General features: G+C 41.7%; 1 protein-coding gene across 4 annotated transcripts in view; it reads left to right on the forward strand.

Annotated features, from left to right (window-relative positions):
- The first annotated feature begins 4,380 nt into the window (after positions 1-4,380).
- NCAPG2 (non-SMC condensin II complex subunit G2) overlaps positions 4,381-20,265 on the forward strand; it is a 39,460-nt gene continuing 23,575 nt past the window's right edge. For 2 of the 4 annotated variants that reach the window (XM_060280907.2, XM_060280909.2), the window contains exons 1-13: positions 4,381-4,500; positions 6,046-6,151; positions 6,242-6,430; positions 8,374-8,488; positions 9,539-9,699; positions 10,682-10,816; positions 11,521-11,615; positions 12,278-12,347; positions 13,317-13,403; positions 15,389-15,484; positions 16,652-16,777; positions 17,375-17,554; positions 19,363-19,515. In XM_060280907.2, the coding sequence (XP_060136890.1) occupies positions 6,074-6,151; positions 6,242-6,430; positions 8,374-8,488; positions 9,539-9,699; positions 10,682-10,816; positions 11,521-11,615; positions 12,278-12,347; positions 13,317-13,403; positions 15,389-15,484; positions 16,652-16,777; positions 17,375-17,554; positions 19,363-19,515 (1,485 nt within the window). In that variant the 5' untranslated portion in view covers positions 4,381-4,500; positions 6,046-6,073. Of the gene's footprint in view, positions 4,662-6,045; positions 6,152-6,241; positions 6,431-8,373; positions 8,489-9,538; positions 9,700-10,681; positions 10,817-11,520; positions 11,616-12,277; positions 12,348-13,316; positions 13,404-15,388; positions 15,485-16,651; positions 16,778-17,374; positions 17,555-19,362; positions 19,516-20,265 lie in introns of all 4 variants that reach the window. The other 2 variants (XM_088653795.1, XM_088653796.1) reach the window with 2 other exon arrangements.

The following is a 20,265-nucleotide window of genomic DNA, read 5'->3' on the forward strand; positions in this document are numbered from 1 at the left end:
GCACAATACACTTTAATAAAAGCTTCTTTCTCATATATTTGTTTTATAAAACTTTTTTTTCCATATAAGTGCGTAGACCCATATAAATGTCTAAAAATTTAATAAACCCTGAAGCCAAACTTTAGTACAATGTATTTTACCCGATTTTTTTTTTGGGGGGGGTATCTTTGTCAACTTCTGGTTTGTATTCTGCATATACTGTACTCTGGGGCTAGTCTACATCATATTGGCCTCCCCATTTAGATTTAGGTGGCATTATTACAGCTGGAAGCAGAAAGGTTCTGTCAGGTAGTGCTTTTAAATGACAAATTAGGAATCCTAACATTTATATAATAAAAAATGCGCATATAAAATTAGAAAAAGAAATAAAGGTTCTGCTGCTTACTCTGTGAGGTAGTAAGCTACATACCATATAAACAATTTCAATAAATTCAAAATGCTATTCTATTTCTTAACTGCATCTTGGCAGTCAAAAACAAGTCTCTTTTTCAACTGCTCCTCAATCCATAGTTCCACCTGAGGCGGCAGAGCAGCCTGCAAATGTCTGATACTTTTAACTGGCTCTTAATTGTAACATGTAAGGTCTGGGGAACAAATGCAGCTCTCCAGACCCCTTTCAGTCCCATGCCACAACCCCCATTGGCCCTGCCGAAATGGAATATGAACTCTGATAATGCTTCTTACTTGCCGTGATGGAGGTTAGAGCAATGCACAGTAGAAAAAGTACAATTTTCTTTACTTGGCTCACCCACTTTTGCCAGGCTCATCATTGCTGGCCTCAGAAAGCCACCCAGGAGGAAATGCTTGGGCTGGGGAAAAAATCCCACCCCCAGCAGCAGACAATTTATTAAGAAAGTTTGGGCTGCAAGGCTGAATAGTGCCTTGCAGTGCAATCCTCAATATACGTACTCATTATTTAGCACACTTGGTGTATTTATTCATAGAACTAGTGCGCTGTAGCGGTTAAGAGGAGAGACCAGGGTTCAAATCACCTCAGCTATGAAGCTCACTAGGAGACACTGGGCCAGTTGCTGCTTCTCAGCCTAACCTACCTCACAGGGTTGTTGGGTAAGTGAGGAGGCCGAGAACCATGTGCACCACTTCGATTGCCTTTGAGGTCGGATATAAAGGCAATAAATACTCAGGAGGCCCAAGGGTTCAAAATCTGCACCTGTTAATGGGCAGAAAGCCCCGGACTGAATACAGTGGGACTTCTTCCCAAATAAAACCTACATGTTGTTTAGTCATTTAGTCGTGTCCGACTCTTCGTGACCCCATGGACCATAGCACGCCATGAAGCATCCCCTTCATGGATCAATGCCTTGTCGTGGCGAAGGGGCTTGAATAACTCAGAGAAGCTATGAGCTATGCCATGCAGCAGGGGCGTAGCCAGGATCAAAACTAGGGGGGGGGCAAGCCATGGTCGTTCAGGGGAGGGGCCAAGGCACGGAAGGGGAGGGGCACGAAGTGGGCGGGGCTAAAGGGCCAGCGGGCCTGATGACATCGTGGCGGTGGCAGCAGCGGCCACCTTGTGCTTCTGGGGCTGGTAGCGTTGGCGGCTACCCTGCTTGGCTGGAGAGGACGGGAGGGTCGGGCAGGCGAGAGGGGGTGGCAGGGCGAGCGAGGGTGAGGCAAGACACGGCCGCAGCCACGACGGCTCCGAGGCATTGCTGCATATCAGCATAATATTTCAACCATGGTTCAAGCCCCACCTTAGGAAAAAATCCTGCATTGCAGGGGGTTGGACTAGATGACCCTTGTGGTCCCTTCCGACTACAATTCTATGATTCTATTGATATATTACCATAGCATATGCATCATTCTGCTTTCTTGAATTGTCCTACTCCTAGGCATAGCAGCCAACTCCTAGAGGCCTAGGTGCCTCTCCCCACCCCCAATTACTGGTAAATACCGTATTTGAAAGAGTCATCCCCCCATGTTGATGGGCTTTCTATGTGGGGCTTATCTGCCTCCCCCCATATTTTATTAAGGATGGAAGAGGGAGGGAAGGAAGGAAGAAATAGAGAGAGAGATAACTCATATTTGTGGGTGTCTCTGGATGACGCTGTGATGCTGGAACTCTGCAGCAAGAGGACGGGAGGGTCGGGCAGGCGAGAGGGGGTGGCAGGGTGGGCGAGGGCAAGGCAAGGCATGGCCGCAGCCACGACGGCTCCAAGGCGTTGCTGCATATCAGCATAATATTTCAACCATGGTTCAAGCCCCACCTTAGGAAAAAAATCCTGCATTGCAGCGGGTTGGACTAGATGACCCTTGTGGTCCCTTCCGACTACAATTCTATGATTCTATTGATATATTACCATAGCATATGCATCATTCTGCTTTCTTGAATTGTCCTACTCCTAGGCATAGCAGCCAACTCCTAGAGGCCTAGGTGCCTCTCCCCCCCCCCCAATTACTGGTAAATACCGTAGTTGAAAGAGTCATCCCCCCATGTTGATGGGCTTTCTATGTGGGGCTTATCTGCCCCCCCGTATTTTATTAAGGATGGAAGAGGGAGGGAAGGAAGGAAGAAATAGAGAGAGGGATAACTCATATTTGTGGGTGCCTCTGGGTGACGCTGTGATGCTGGAACTCTGCATGTAGAGGAGCCTTGTAAGCAGCTTTCTCTCTGCTTGATTTACAGCAGGCACGTCCAACAGGTAGATTGTGATCTACCAGTAGATCACTGGATGTCTGTGGTAGATCACTGGTAGGTCACTGGCACCCCTAAAAAAACTCACCCAAAATTTTCCTCCTCCCTCAAAAAAGTTGAACTATGACCTGAAGCCCTAAACAAAAATGGGCCTCCCTCCCTCCTAAAAGAAGCTCAACAAGTTTGACCTAAACCCCAAAAAACAGGGCTTCCCTTCCTTTAAAAAAAACTCAACAGCTTTGACCTGAACCCCCAAAAGGGGGTAGATCACCCCCAGTTTTAAACTCTGAGTAGATCAGAGTCTCTTGGGAGGTGGCCACCCCTGATTTACAGTATACAGATGCAGGAGGAGGGGCAGACTGGAACACCAATGCTTTTTATAAACATCACTGTGTCTGTCAAAGCTACAGCCTCCCCCCTTTCTTATTCACTTCTTTTTAGCCTTGCAGAGCCACCTTAGTCAAATTGAATCCTCTGAGTCTGCACCCTCATTAAATCGCCAATAGAACTCTTAATGCTCCTGAATGCTCATTAACAACTCCCACATAAGAACAATAGGGTGAAATGGTCAGCTATCGAATCTTGCCTGGGGATATCTGCTCCATTGTCTTAACTGCTTAACTACTGGTAGCCACTTTGCTTTATTTATTTGATGTGTTTTTGTTACTGCTGTGTGTCCCCCCCCCCCCCCAGCAAGCGGAGACTTAGCTGCTCTTGCTAAAGCAAAGCCCTTTCCACTTCAGTTTTTGAAGGGGAAAAGTGCTGGTTATGGTCTGTAAAATACATTAATTTTTTTGCTACTAGGGGGGCAGCTGCCCCCTCCTGCCCCCCCTGCCTACGCCCATGCCATGCAGGGCCACCCAAGATGGACAGGTCATAGTGGAGAGTTTTGACTAAACGTGATCCACCTGGAGAAGGAACTGGCAAGCCACTCCAGTATCCCTGCCAAGAAAACTCCATGGACAAAGACAACAGGCATATAAAAACCTACATAGAACTTAACTATTAATGATGAATGGGAATACTTTGGGGAAATGTTTTAAGAGGTGTAAACAGTCAAATAAAACTTCCAAGTGGGGATTGACTTATGGGCAGCAGTAAACAACGACTTAGGAATTGAAGTAGAATGTTATTGGTTGGACCAAAAGGATGTGCAGCTTAATAAAGGTCAACTAGGAGGGATGGACGGCGAAGCCTTGAGAAATAATTAGAGAAGAACCGTGAGATGTATGTAACAACTTTTGAAAAATGTGTAAAAAAAGAATTGCACTATTCAGCGTGCAGTCCTAGGCATGGCTTACTAGAAAGGAAGCCTCCGGTGTTTAATTGGGGGTGGGGGTATTCCTATTGTGTTTAGGATACCTCACGTGACCTCCAGGATGTCTGGAGAGCCCCCTGCCCCCAAATAAACGCCAGTCGGGAATTTTTCCTCACGTCTTAATGCATATTATTTCTGAAAAACCAGCCAACCACCTCAGCGAACGAACCCTTTAAGCGCGCACAATCCCACACCCTTTGCAATCGCCCTGAAGGCCTTGAAACGCAGCAGCGCCACCACTGAGACAGGCGCTTCGGCCTCCGGGTCCCAACCGAAGGCTGACGGGCGACTGCGCACGCGCGCGGCGGACAGGAAGAAGTCTCGCCGCGCGGATTCTCTCCGCCCCTTTCGACTTCCTCCCTTCCTCACCTCCCCGCCGCTCTCCCCGCCTCGCTTCCGAGCTTCGTCCAATGACTAGCCGCGATCCGGCCTCTGTGGCGCGCATGCGTCGTCTCGACGTTGCCGCTCGCGGGAGAATTTGAATGCAGCTGCGCGGGCGCCAAACGGAGCTGGTTGTGGATTCTCAACGGTGGGTTTTGAGGGGAGAGGGCGAGGCCGTGGCAGGTGAATTATAAACGGAATTATGTTAGAGTAAGCTAGGTCTGTGGTGACCTATTCTTGACAGTGGCCAATGCCCAGCAGCTGCCTGTTAGTTAGGGAGCCGGAAGGGTGGACGTCTTGTGGAGAAAGGTAAACGAACAGGCCTGCTGGATTATGCTAAGGACCCGCCCAGCTCTACTTTCTCTATTCCACATCTTATTCAAACAGCTTATCGTCTCGTCCCGTCCCCTTTCCCTCTTGTGACGTGCCTTTTCGATAGCAAGCCTCAGGGGAAAGGACTGCCTTACTATACTGGCGTTTGTAGGTTGCTCTGGGTGCCATTTCTCGAAAAAGTGAGGTAAAAGTACACCTTTGAAATTGTTTGTTGTTATTTAGTGACTTCTAGGTGCATCTGAAACAGGGAAGTGACAGGAGGAGGGGAAATTATTTTACTTAACCTAGGTCCATTAATTTCAGTGGTCTACTTAGAATAGAATATAATCCCGTACATATGGGAACAGAGGTATGTGATGATGAAAGGAGAGTTGTGTGTTTGCCTTCAGTTCCTAAAATAAGAATAATCAGAAACAATATAAAAATATTCTATCTTCAACTTAAGGAATATGTGTTTGGGGGGAAGGAAGGAGTAGGGTTGGCTTCTGTGGTGGGGGGAGCAAATGGCCACAGTAAACATGCTGTAGCCAAAAAGAACAAGGAGAGAAAACCTATGAATACTTTCGTCTTTGTCATCTCTTTTCTCAAAATTCATATTGTGCAGGACAATAAAGAAGTGTGAATCACCAGTAGCTGGAACTAGTGAGCTATTATTGTGGTAAGGCTGGTTATACTACATGTTCTGTCCAGTTGCCAGAACAGTTGCCAGTTCATTAATTGACTTCAGAAGTATAGAAAACATAGAGAGACAATACCTAAAGCAGTGTACAGAATAACCTAAAACTACTGATATTACAAAAAAATAGCAGTAAAACGGCCATTGCTACCAAATGGGCAATAATTCATGGCCAAATTAAAACAGCACCAGTTAAATTCATTCAGTTATGTGATGAAAAAAATCCTGTAAAGACAGCTGGGCCAGAATACTGGTACATCTTTAGAAAGAGCCAGGCGTAGGAGACAGTTGCTACGTACAAGGAGTCGAAGTGCAGATGCTGCCAGCTTTAAATGAGGCAGCCTAGTGGGGCAGTGGTTAGTGAGGCAATAGATGTTTTCTTGGAAGCAAGCAACCTGAAGGCAAAGTTTTTCTTTTTTTGCGAGGGAGGAGGAAACAAACAAACCATAATCAATAGTTTGCACCTAGTATGAAACCAGTCTCTGGTTTGTTTCCACTCTAGTGTGTCAAGGTAAGGAGTACGTAGTGGAGAAGCAAATCGGAGACATTTGAGCAGTCTGCACCTACATGCTTCTTATCCATATTAAAAATGTAATGTGTGTGAACTAGGTTTGTATGCCAACCAGTTCTGAATTGCTGTTCTGGAATGAAATTGGATTTCCTGTTGCAATGTTTTCCCCTTAGACTTTTATGGATTACAAAGTAATACAACATGGCAAAACGTGAAGCTTTTCTACAGGCTGCTTTTAATGGTGCCAACAAGGAGTTCTTGCATTTTATCCAACTTCACGTAAGTAAATATAAAGAGAAAAAAAGTGCCTGGAGTGGGATGAAACACTTTTGTTCAGTGACAAACTTTTGGTTTGTATCATTTTTACAGAAAGATGCAGCAGATCCATTTGATTTGAATGAGTTGTTGCAAGAATTATCTAGGAAGCAGAAAGAAGCATTGTGGGAGAAGTTAACACAGTGGTTGGCACACGTTTTAGTGGAAGACCCAATAGAAGAATGGCAGAGAGTTGGAGAAGACTGTGATGATAACTTGGAAATTGAGACAGCTGCTAAAAGGGTATTTCTTATTTCAAACAGATTCCATGTTATGTTTTCATGAGCTTATACAATTACTGTACTGTAATTATTTATCCATTTGTTCATTTATGTGGCTGCCACCTTAGACACCAGCAGCCTTTCATATGCACTCCTTTTATGTCAATTTCATTTACATCAGGGGTGAGGATCCTTTTGGCCTGGCCAGCCAGATTTTTAGCTTCTCTACTCTCGTCAGCTGGGTTCCGGCATGTTAGCTTGAGTTCAGGCGCACTCAAAACCTACACAAAGCAGGACTGAACCCCCTGTGCACCTGTGTTTACCTCCCCCACACCTGATTGCATATATATGATTGCAGGCATGAGGCAGATGGCTGTGGTTTCTGAAAAACAGCCCCATAGGCCAAATGGGGAGGCCCAAGTTTGGCCTACAGACTGGAGGTTCCCCACCTCTGATATACATCCTGTAGTTCCCTGTCAGAATGGCTTATGCTGGGCTTCCAGGCCTCTTCACGCATTGACCATTCTAGCTTTTATACAGCAGAGGGGCAAGGGAAAAGCATGCTGGTAATAGTTTGATAATCTCAAATGTAAGTTGCAGGTGCCTTTGTTAACATGAATGAAATGAAGGGTTATTATTTATCAAACTCTCAACTGCTTTCTTCAGGAAAGCAGTGCAGAATTGTGTGAGTTTTCTTTACTATACTGTACTGTACTGAAAATAATGGCTTACAGCTAATTTAGACCCATTAATTTAAGTGGATCTACTCTGAGTAGAGGGGATGTGAATGGTGCTGTGGTCTAAACCACTGAGCCTAGGGCTTGCCGATCAGAAGGTCGGCGGTTCGAATCCCCGCGACGGGGTGAGCTGTTGTTCGGTCCCAGCTCCTGCCAACCTAGCAGTTCGAAAGCACGTCAAAATGCAAGTACGGTAGCTAAATAGATACTGCTCCGGCAGGAAGGTAAATGGCATTTCCGTGCGCTGCTCTGGTTCGCCAGAAGCGGCTTAGTCATGCTGGCCACATGACCCGGACGCTGTACGCCGGCTCCCTCGGCCAGTAAAGCAAGATGAGGGCCGCAATCCCCGAGTCATCCGCAGCTGGACCTAACGGTCAGGGGTCCCTTTACCTTTTTACTCCGAGTAGAGCTTGATTGGACACAACCCAGTCTGTTTAAGGGTTCTTTGAAACCTACTCTCAAAGAAAACACAGTTACCTAGTCCATCCACTTAGGTAAATTGGCTCTCAGCTTTTAATTCAATGAATTTATTTGTTCTTGGTTCAAGTTCTTTTGCTGAAAATTTGTAGATACATGGATAATATTTTTAGCAGCTGAAGGAAGAGTGCTGTGTTACTTCAAAGCTTATATTTTGCACCGTGAATATGTACCGGTATTCACATCAGTTGATTGGATGTTGTTGTAAAACCTGTTTGTAAGTACTGTAGTTGCTACTTAGTAAGTAGTTGCTACTTACAAACTGGTACAAAGTTTTTTTTTGTTTTTTATTTTTCAAAACCTCAAAACTTGAACAGTGGCAGATCCTGAAAAAGACAAGGAAACGAAAATATGCTGCAAGGAGGAGAAAAAGACATGCAAAAATCTGTGCCCTATTAATTTCAGTGAGAGAGCTTAACATTTGTTTAAATATTTTCTGCTGGAAAGTGCTTGACTGGCTAGATCACGTTCATGTTTGGAAAGACACTTACTCTCACAATAGGTTTTAATGGGGGATCACGGCAGTGCTGCTCTACTATAATTCTAAATACTGCCTAGTAGAAAATAAATAAATTAGTACCTGCATTTAATAAAGGGAGGACATATTTAAATACCTTTCAGCAAAGGATTTTATTCCAGCTAATATTAAACCAAATCGTACTGCTTTCAGCTTGTCTTGAATAATTGTGGCCTGATGTTGTAGTTTAACTTCATAGCCTTGTTAAGTAAGTGTACCTCTCTCAACTTTTAGGAAGAAACCACAGCTCTCATCCAAGGTGTCGCCACTGTAATTACTACTTCCATACCCACAGTAGATGAAAATGTAAACTTCAAAGCTCTTTTAGAATGTGCACTGATATTAAATGGTATGTATTTCAGTTGCTCTCAGCATACTGGGATATTTGGTATATTGATAATGTGCTAAACAACCTTTGCGTGAGCAAGCAAATATTTAAAATAATAGGAATGCCACTTCTGGGAGTGGAAGTAATTTAAACCTGCTGGCTTATGGCTTTCTTCATACAATTGCATGTTCCTTGAACATTTAAAATCCATCTTTTCTTTAGCTATTATTGTTCCTTAATGGCTTATTTTGCAAACCATATTACATGTCATATAACCACTTATCTCATAATAGATTCACTGGTTTGCATAGCAACAAAGTAATCTAAAATGTTGGTGTAAATATTGTATCTGTTGATATGTTTATCGCTTAGCAAGTGGGCGTAAGTGCTTTACAAGCTTCAAGTACTCTTGTTGTGGGTTTCAGACTGTAAAACGACTGGAATGAACTTATTGAAACAAAACTATAATCTTGGTCATACCACAAATTCATCCAAAGCTAGTGCTTTAACCTAAGTGTGGTCCATCCCCTGTTTAGTCATACACACCTCATAGGAATCACTGTATTTCTTGCCTGATCTGGAATGAGAGTATGCTGTGGTGGGAGAGCAGAGGGTCTCCCCTTTGCTCCCTCCCCCATAATCCATTCACAATAGAGAGTGCCTACTGGGACCAGTAGAAGCTTTTATGCCATTGCAAATATGAGGCACCTAGCTCCCCTGATACTCAATGGGATCACGGGAGAAATAGTTAAAGCCACCTAGACTATGGACCCAATCCAATTTGGGTCTCCCTGGTTTATCTGTTTATGTTTTACAAAATTATGTATGCCGTGGTTAACTGTGCTCCTAAGGTCACATCAAATTTTCCCAAGAAATTGAAATAACAAGGATATAGTTACTGAGTTTGGCAGTAAAACAATTTTTCTGAAAGACAGCTGTCTTGTGGCTGGCATTTTGGACAGCAACATAAGGAAATCAGCTTTGAGTTACATTTCTTGAAGCATTTTAAGATTGCTAGCAGGCTGTTTTTGACACATAAATTTAATTGTGCTTGCTATGATTTTGTTGCAGGCATTCTTTACACATTACCTGACTCTGAAAAATCTCTGCTGGGAGCCATCCAGTGCCTTTGTGAGCAATGGTGGGAGAAGGGACTTGAAGGAAAAGAACATTTTGGGAAAAGTGCTTTCATCATGCTTCTGAAAAAGAGTCTTGAAAAGAAAATTGTTGTGGTATGATTTATATATTTAATGAGTTAAGTCATGTTTATATACCCTAGGGGCTGGCACCCTTGCTCGCTCCACTTGCCGTCCCCAGCTACTCACCCCACACTTCCCTGCCCCCTTGAAGTGCCTTCAGACCCAAACATGCCCCCTAAGATGCATGCCAATGTTTAATTTAACCTTTCACTATGTCCATGCTAAAGCTTCAGGATAGCTTCCCCACTCTGTATGTCAGGGCTATCCAGAAACAGCTTTACCCCTCTGCCCAATCTTCCAGGCTACTCAAGAGAAGATCATACTTCAATAGGCTGCTTTAATCCAGATCACCTATCTCAGCTGGAAATGGGTAGGACGGATTAGTGTTGGGTGGCCTTTGCAAGCCTCTCCACTCTCCCCCTGTCACCACTGCTATAGGGAGCCAGAGAAGTAATTTTCCACCCATCTCCTGCAGGAACCAGCAGCAGTGATGGGGAGAGCGGGAAGGCTTGAAAAGCCTGTCCCACACTGATCCACCTGCCCACACTTGCTTCCTACTTACCTGAGGCTGCTTGTCTACTGAAACAACTCCCCAGCAACCATCTGCTACTTTGTTCTTCCTTGGCCTCTGACACTGAAACTAAAAGAGTGATGTCTGTGTCAGGTGCATGGCAACAGCAAAGTACGGCAGTTGCTGAGGACCTGTCCTGGCTGTTCTTTTGCAGCTTGTCTGGAGCTCCCACCACCCATGCCATTTTCTCACTTGCTCATCTGCCTGCCTGTTTTTCTTTTGCCACATTGCAGTTTCTGTGGCCACCAATACATGACCATGTGAACTGCAGCATGGCAACATTTTTTTCTTGCAAAAATATTATAGAGTAAGAAACTTGTAATTAATTTGTGCTTGAGCTAATTGATACTGTAAGCTCCAGTACTTTGGTGCATATTGCATGCCTGAAAGATGTCTCTCACCTCATAATCCTCACACACAAATGCAATTGTGCATCTCCTCTAGGGTATGGATATAGTCCGTCTATGGCATCTTCACCGGGCTTTACTGTGTTTTGATTATGACTCAGAGGAGAGTAATGAAGTGAAAGATTTGTTACTCCGGTGCTTTATGAGTATTGGCCATATTAAAAAAGAAGAGGTAAGCATACTTTTTCTAAACATAATCTTCTCACTGTTTTAAAATTATTGGGTGATAAGTTGATGCCTACAAAAATAAAACAAGTCTTAGGGAGGGGGAGCATAGAATTTATATTTCTCACAAGGTATGTATGTTCAGCAACATGATGAATGCAGGATATCTACTTGCCTTCTACCCCATTCTTTGAAGAAAATAGTTAAGACCTACTTGTTTCAATGTTTTTTTTGGGGGGGGGCGAGATTCTTTTGCTTTTTTGGCTACAGATGTACTGGGTTTTGGAAGGGTTTTTCTGGTCAAACATACTGGAGAAGTGGACTTGTAACCCTCCATATGTTATTCGCCTCCAGCTCCCATCAGCTGATGGCTAAAGTCCAAAACCATCTGGAGGGCTGCCGGTTTCCAACCCCAGGATTACTTATGCTGTGTGTGGGTTTTGTTTGCTTTTAAAGAACTTGATTTCAATTGCGTGTTTATGCTGCTGTAATATTTCAAGCCTTTTGTTAGCTGCCTTGAATACAGGTTGTGCAGTGCTCATCAATGTTTACTCAGAAGTTGTCTTCTGTTCAAAGAATCTTGCTGTCAAGAAAGTGAGAATGTAGTATATTATAGCCGTAAACCCTATGAATGTCACATTACTTAGTTGTGAATATTAAAAAGCCCAATTTGGCTATTTGTGAAGTTGCCTTGCCTTACATCTCTTTCAGGGGAGAAGATTCCTGAGTTTTCTTTTCACATGGAATGTGAACTTCATTAAAATGATACATGGGACTGTTAAAAATCAGCTGTTGTGTTTTCCTAGGTATGTTGGACTGAAGGCACTTGCTACCACTTTGGTTTATGCTTGTGGTCATGCCCACACCCCAAAATGTGTATAGGTAGATAATATTAACTATAAAACTATTAGGGAAAATACATTCATATCCTAAAACATCATTATATATAATATAAGTGCCACACACATCATTATATATATATAAGTGCCACACAAAAACTTTATTCTGTAACCAGACCTTTGCCTATCTATGTATGTCTGTTTCCTCTCTGTTTTAATGTATCTTTGTGGGCTTTTTTGTTCATTTAATGTTTGTATGTTGCTCTGGGTTGTGCTGGGCAAGATAAAGATGATGATAATAATAATAATAATAATAATAAGGATTCAGTTTCTTATAGAATATCTGCCTCTGTCCATTACGAGAAGGTTTCAGAACCCCTTGTCTGTTGTAGCGTATTAGAGTGGCCAGATTAGGGCTGAGTGAATTGTGGAGGTAATAAATGCCTCTTGAAGGTATGTTCTCAACAGTTATTTTCTGAGGTCCATTCTAAAGGAACCATAACTTGAATCAACTGATCTTGCTTGTGCAGCCTTGGCTCAGAGTGCATGGTGACACAGTGGCAACTTAACTCAAAATAGTTACTAGCCCTGTTTCCTAATCTTAATTATATCTTCATTTACTAATGCAGGTCTCTGATATCACACATTGCTGAGGTTTATTTCAGAGCCTGGAAGAAGGCTTCAGGGAATGTACTGGAGGTATATTGTTTCAATGTTGCTACTTGACTTTGCTCTTAAATGTGTTGGCACTCTAAATCTTGAAGCCAGTGTAGGTAGAGGCAACCAGATTGTGTACATATCACAACTACAAGCAAGCAAGGTGAAAGGCCGCCTTTACTAGACACTCAACAGAAAGATCAGTTGTAAATAAGAGCACTGTTACTGACATATCCAAGAAGTGTATAGATCTTCTATGCTAAGTAGTTAGTCTTTCTTTGTGGAGGAACAGTTATTTTCAGGAAGACTGGTACAGCATTAATTATCTTTACTAGACAATTCACTGAAGACTCAGTGGCCTAAGCTCTATTTGCATTAGCTCCATTCACAGACAGACGGCTTTTGGATGAAACTACTTCTGCAGGGAGCAAGACACTGGGAAACTAGGCTCTCATCAGTACAGCTCAAGGTGCCAAACCACAATAGCATTAAACAATTATAACAAAAAATAGGCCATCAGAATAAAAATACAGAAAATATAAGCTGCCAATTAAAAAACAGCTTGATCAAACAGCCTCCAGCAATTTGAAACAATTCAGTAAGTAGGAGAGATTAAAAACCACTTTTGATTCCCAAAGCCTTCCTGTAAAGAACGTTTTGGCAACCTGACTGAAAACGGTTCATTTCAAGTGCAGGCAAACCTCCCATAAGAGCCAGTGCCAGAGTGCAGGTGCGGCACAAGAAAGTCACTCTCCTTGGTCCCTACTATATGTACTTCTGGCCCTAGGACACATAGGATGGCCTCTGTTGAAGATCTTGGTAGGCAGTTGGTCCTGTGCAGGAGAAAGCATGTCCTTCAGATATACTGGCCTCAAACTGTAATGGGTTTTGAAGACAACACAGGCATTTAGAATTTGGCTCAGAGACAAGTTAGAAGTCAAGCATAGTTGCTTCAATAACTTAGCCCTAATTTTTTGTATTGATGAGGATGTGTATTTGTTCTTTTTTTAGGTGATTGAACATAGTTGCATTCAGGATTTCATGCATCATGCAATTCACCTCCCCAAGAAGTCTCCATTAAACTCTAAAGTGCGAGAGGTGCGTTGATATTCATGCTAAACCAGTGGCTTTCAGAATTCCTATCTTTTCCCTTTCCACAGAGAAATTCCTGTGAATCTGCCATAGGAAGCGCACACATTGCTCAGTGCCTTGGGTGTCTTTTAGAATGCATACTCAATGTACACAAATGAAGGCCTGGCTGGGCTTCACTTTTGCCTTGCAGGGTGATCCCCCAAAACACATATTGTGCTCTCCTGAAGTTGTTCACAGCAGGAGAACACTGATGGCAATTGGCATGCTGTCTTTTAGAAAAACTTTTACAGCATTGAGGAACCCAGTAATTAACGATAATATTTGTTCAGTGCATTTATATTCTGCCTTTCCTAGAAGGAGCTCAAAGGAGCATGCATAGTTCTACCCTCTCTTACTCACAAATCCATGTAAAGTAGATTAGGCATAGAGAGCTCTTGATTCACAAATGATCATACACTGGTTTATAAGCCATGGGATGATGGTGCAAATCCTGTTGCAACTGGCCCATTACTTGCTGAGCCTCATGGCTGAGTGAGAATTTGAATCTATTCCCCAGTCCTGGTCCAGCCCTCTAACCCAGAGCTTTCCGAACGGTGTGTCGTAACACAATAGTGCAGGCATCCCCAAACTGCGGCCCTCCAGATGTTTTGGCCTACAACTCCCATGATCCCTAGCTAACAGGACCAGTGGTCGGGGAAGATGGGAATTGTAGTCCAAAACATCTGGAGGGCCGAAGTTTGGTGGTGCCTGCGATAGTGTGTCGGCTGCAGTTTGCAGGTGTGTCACGCAAATGCTCCTGGAACTGGAAAGGAGTTAGTTAAACTTCGGTTTGCTAGTAAAACTATATTACTGTGTTGCAAAATGACACGTTTAAAAAGTGTGTCACCACTCTGCTCTAACCATACAATAACAAATTATTTAATTTGAAAAGTATCTGTTCCAGTTGTTATTGTGTGTCACAAAAGTTTGACTCTCAGCATTGTTAGTTTTTTTCTGAATCCTCAGTTTAACCTTAACCAGACTACTCTGGGGGTGGTGAATACGATCCAGCTGGCAGGCCAGATCCTGAACTTGCACACTCTTGGATGGGCCTTTTTTGGTGGGTACGTGGGGCTACCCACCTGTCCATCACCTGCCATCACTATGATGGGAGGCAGGGGTATGGGCACAAGGGCTTTATTAGCTGACTTTACTAGAAGGTAGTATAGTGGGAGTGCAGAGGGTTTTGGAGTCTCAAGTGTGGGTTCGAATCCCATTCTTGTAGATTATAAAGGGAGGGATTATAAATCCCTGTGATTTACTCTATCAAAGTTACCCCTAAGTTCTTGGGCAGACATCCTGGTAGTAGTTATTAATTTAGTGGTGGAAGTCTTGACAGTGAAATTGGAAGTGAAATATACCACAAGTATAGTGCTATTGTGACAGGGAGAAATTGTTTTCATAGTAGGTGTATTAATTAATCATAACGAAATTGTGGGTATGAGGCTCGACTTCATAAGAATCCCATGGTTAGTAAGGTAGTTTTTGCTATTACGTTGATTGTAAAATTAGCATTTAATTCCTATTGAGTACATACAAATAGTTGTGTGGTTCTTTTGCTCAATCAGTCTACACTCTTCATTCTTTACAATATTCATGAATATCATGTGGTCAAATATTTATCTGTAAGCATCTTCATAAGCAAAATACTTTTTAAGCATAGCATATAACAGCAGTAATCAATGGTGCTCTCCAAATATTGTTGGAGTCCTATCAGCTCCAACTAGTATGACCAGTGGTCAAGGATGATGGGAATTGTAGTCCTGCATCTGGAGGGCATCACATTGGCTGTCCCTAGCATATAAGATCATCTATGGTTGTCTGCTTACACAAACCACAGGAATTCTTATTTTGCAAAAGCTAATCACTGGATAAAGGGAGTTGTATTTCTCAAATAGCCCATGAAATGAAGTGACTAACTTCCTGCATAATTTGCATTTCCATTTTGTCAGTTGCTGATCTATTTCCACAAACAAAACAAATGTCGTCAAGGAGTTGAAGAAGTTGTTTATAGACTTTATCAACCAATTCTTTGGAGAGCATTGAAGGTAATTGTTTAAAATGTTACCTATCATCTTTGCGGATATTTTTACATCAAGATTGTTGAAAAGGATTTGAAAAATAATTGGACCTTTTATAAAGATAGCTTCCAATAGTCTTTCACGTTGTAAGTCACCACTGGCCAAGCCTAGTCAAGCATATATCTGACAAAATATATGTTGCATACTCTCTTCTGTGCCAAGTGCCACTACAGAGCTGGTCTCGGTTGAGAAGGGGGTCTTCCTGTAAATAAGGGTTCAACTTGTTTTGCATAGGGTGGCATTACCCTTCATGGAGTGGAGATCCTCCAGAATCTGGCTTTGCTTCTGAGTCAGTGTATCATTTTATTTTTCACCCAGATAACTTTTTTTATGGTGTGGCTGTATCAAAGTAGTAAGAAAGCAAAGGAAGAAAGCAAAACATATATAAAATATAAATTTAATAAATGATAATGATATTATTATTATTATTATTATTATTATTATTATTATTATTACTACTACTACTACTACTACTACTACTACTACCACTATTTTCAGATAATGGCTGTAGTTTGCCTTTGCCCAGGTCCAGTTGGTGCACCTTTTTACCTTTTTACAAGAGTATATGACAGCTTTTATCTTGACGTGAAACCACAGAGAGAGCTCTGCTTCTGAATAACTAGCCCTTTGCACATATTTGTTAAGCATTATTGTGCAGATAAATGCGCCGTCAGGTGCCTGCTAGCTTAGAAGCAGCTAGCTTATTTAGCCATAATAAGTACAGTAGGATCCCTTGCCTGCTGCTGTGTGGAAAGGGAAGAAAAGCCTAGTGTAGTTGCCGTTTACTTAAAGGTCTGAAACGGAATTATATTTTTATAATCTCATTGAGTGGAGAAAATTGAGGTAAAATGGAAGCAAAAGCTTCTGAACAGCTTGTCCTGGCTGTGTTGGAGGCGGATTGGAAAGAGACAGGGCAAATAAGCCAAAGGTTTTTTTAGGTTCATTCTTCTAAGGTTAAACTATTGTTGATAGTTAAATTCAAATGGGACCATTAACACTGCTGCAGGTTCACACCTTAAACTCATTGTGCACCCTTGCTTTTAACACATGACAATGATTTAGGCATTAAGGATTTGCTTTGTCCATGGTTTATATAACTATAATTTACTTGACTACTTTCTTGCTTTGTGACAGGCCAGAAACTCGGAAATCCGATCAAATGCAGCATTGCTATTTATGGATGCATTTCCAATTATTGATCCATCTTTTAATAAAGAAGATATGGAAAATGAAATCCAAAGGCAATTTGATGAGCTCTTTGTAAGTCCACTGCGTGTTTCTCTCCCCTCCCTCCATCTAGCTAGTCTTATTTAAGGTTAGCAAAAAGGAAGGAAATCCATTTTGCTGGAAAATGGAATTGGAGACATCAGTGCTTTTTTTATTTTTACAAGTAGCTGTCTTGCTTTATTTTGAACTTTTCAGCATCTTCATAATTACAAAGCAACCTAAAAGTAAAAACTCTGAAAACATAGATTCTTATTAGGCTAGATGATATGTCACTATCAGAATAGTGAAAGCCGATTGCTTCTCTCTTCCTCTTCCCTTCAATACTAGAGTATAATGTTATTGTATAAATGTACATACACATTTATTTGGATCATTGGCTCCCACAGAAACTTAAATACTGTAAGTTTAAAATATACATTGGTAATGAACATTTTAGAACAAGAAATAACTGTATTGATGAAGACATACTTTAAAGCCCATATAGGTGGAAAATATAGACATGTATTGCCTTTCTGAAAATATCTAAGGTGCCATCCTTTGATAAGGTTTCCTTCACAAATGTGAGCTATTTAGTTGCAAAGAAGACTGGAAATTGTGACTTAGTAGTCTTTATTTTTTCCCTGTTTCTAGACTCTCTTAGAAGATCCTCAACCCCTAGTCCGCTCAACAGGTGTGCTTGGTGTTAGTAAAATAGCATTCAAATATTGGGAAATTATTCCTGCAAATGTGCTTGCTGATCTCTTGAAAACTCTAATTGAAGATCTTGCTTTTGATGCAGCTTCAGCTGATGTTCGATGCTCTGTTTTTAAAGTAAGTGCCTTCACAACAAAATGAAGTGTCTCTTCTTTAGTGATTAGTTTCTCCTTGGCTTGGTTCAAATGTCACTTAGCACAGGTGAGCATGACTATGATTTAAAAGTGAACACAGTTTGTTAGTGCACAACAGGAAATCACTAGACATATCAAGAGATCCATCACATCCTGGTCTCCATTTCTTCGAGCTCCTGCCATCGGGACGGAGATACAGAACAATGAAGGCGAGAACGAGCCATCTCAAGAACAGTTTCTTCTCTAGAGCAATTTCGGCCTTAAATGGAAAGTCTGGACTTTGAAGTCATCTTATTTTTACTTGTCATTTCGTATTGCATTGTTTAATTAATGTTTTGTAGTTATTTTAAATTTATGTGGAGTGCCTTATCTGAGTGGATGGAGCAGCTGAGTAATTTTGTTGTTTCCGCAGGGGGGCAGTGACAGTAAAGATTTATCTTATCTTAAACTCACAGATACTTGGTTTCTCTCCTTGCTGCTCTCAGGAACTAAGGCATGGTTAGCATTAGAGTTGCATCCAAACCCAGGCCTGCAATTTCTTCTCCAAAATCAGAGGAGCAGGTTCTTAGCTTGGGGGTACTGCTTGATTAACATTGTCACTGCAGACAGGTCCATGTTGCCTCAGTGGTAGCCATTTCTGGATCAGGAATGACTTAGCCACAGTAACCCATGTTCTTGTAACCTTACTTTTAGACCATTTAAATGTGCTCTACTTAGAACTACTTGTGAAGACAGTTATTTGGGATAGATGGTGGTGTTTGGGGTCATTTTTGTTTGTTTCGTTGCTGTAATGGATTGATATAATTCTTCCTCAACTGTTACAGCTGCATGATTTTAATGTGCTGTTGAATTTTTGTGGTTTTCATTTGTGTTTATCGTCCAGGGATCTTTCAATGCATGATAGTTTAAAAATTGATTAAGCACACTGTTTTGCTTTCATTTTGCTTGATGAAAAAGTTGGCTTTTCTCAATGCACAACTCAGAAATGCGTTGATTGGTTTTGGAGCGATCTCTTCTTTTGTGGGCAATTTGATGCAAGGCTCAGCCGTTCCCTCTACCCTGCCACTGAGCAGTGTGTAAAAGGGAGATTGTGGGCAGGTTTGAATTTCCTCTCGGAGCTCCCCCACTCCACCTACCCCCACAACACACACTGCTCAGCTATGTGGAGGAAGGCAGCCCGGCAGCCAGGAAAAAGTGGCCTGGGCAAAGGCAGGGCCCAGAGGAGAGGTTGCTGGGCTGAAGAGCATGCTACAAGACAGTAGTTCCCAAGCTCTGCTTTATAGCCAATGCTATTCCCTTTTAAAAATAAGCTTAGAAATAGTTGGCATGCAGAGATCATGCTGCTGATTAGTGATGAGCTTGTTAAAATAGGGTACTTCTGATTGGAATGAGAACGTAATCTTAATAACTAGAACAATGCTGTAATAGTAAAGTTCTCTAGAGCAGAAATGTTTGCTAACCTAATCATACCTTAAATTGGAATAAAAACATCAGTAGATGTACCAAACCTTTTAAATGCTTCTATTCTGCATAAATATATTTGCTGTCTTTGTTCCAGTTCAGCAGCACATCCCTAGAAGGAATATTAATAGGACAATTTTTATATTCACAACATATACCACTTTGCATTTAAATGGCATGTTTTAATAAAACGTGTTTCCTTGCTTTTTGTCATTCTCTAGAGCCAGTTCTCTAAGCTGCATGCAGTTAGCAATTAGAATAGTTTCAGTTCTGTATTCCCTGCTTTCTTGTGATAACCTTTTATTGGTCTTTTTCTTTTCTCTCATGCAGTGCTTGCCTATAATTTTGGACAACGTACTAACCCACCCATTATTGGAACAGCTCCTGCCAGCCCTGAAATACAATCTCCATGACAATTCGGAGAAAGTTAGAGTGGCTTTCGTTGATATGTTGCTGAAAATTAAGTCTGTCAAGGCTGCTAAGGTAGGATAAATTAGGTTTGCTAGGCTGCAGACAGGCTGCATAGAACTAGGCAATTTATTCTGAAAGATGTACATTCATCAGTACTGCAACAATCCTAAAAGAATAGGGGTGGAGGTAACCTATTAACACTTCACTTCAAACTATTTACTATTGTTGTATTTTAAACTAATCAGTGCCTTAAAAATGCCGGTTTCTTTTTTGCAGTTTTTCTGGCAGTTATCTTGATTGTATGTCCAGCAGTTGTATTCTGTTATTTCCTGATTATTTTTAAACATACAATAAGTTACAAATTATTGGTATTTTGTAGTTGCAAAAATAAACTGCCCCTAATTGGAAGAGATGTGAGAACTCAACAGGGCATTAACTGGATACCAAGAGCTGGGATGTTGGTGAATTGTTTAGGAAGAAATAGAACCAGGAGGAACAACTGTATTCCAACAGCTTTTAGGAAATATGAAGAAAAGTACTTTTTTCTATTATGTCTGCACCAGCAGCTCTTTCGTTGATTTTTTTTGGATGTGCATTTGCTGGAATATACATATGAGGAGGAGGACTTGGCTTTTTATAAGGGGGAAAAGGACAATCCTTGCACATGTACTGATAAACTTGCATTGAGATTTGAAAAAAATGAGAGTTTATTTTTCAGGCACCCGTTGCTATGCATACTTATAAGTAATGGTTAAGCAATGTGCCATTTGAGTCCCTTCCCCACTTGCAAGATTCCATAATTACAAATTTATAAGGCAATTT

This window comes from Zootoca vivipara, chromosome 11, assembly GCF_965207765.1.
Source record: "Zootoca vivipara chromosome 11, rZooViv2.hap1.1, whole genome shotgun sequence".
Lineage (NCBI taxonomy): Eukaryota > Metazoa > Chordata > Lepidosauria > Squamata > Lacertidae > Zootoca > Zootoca vivipara.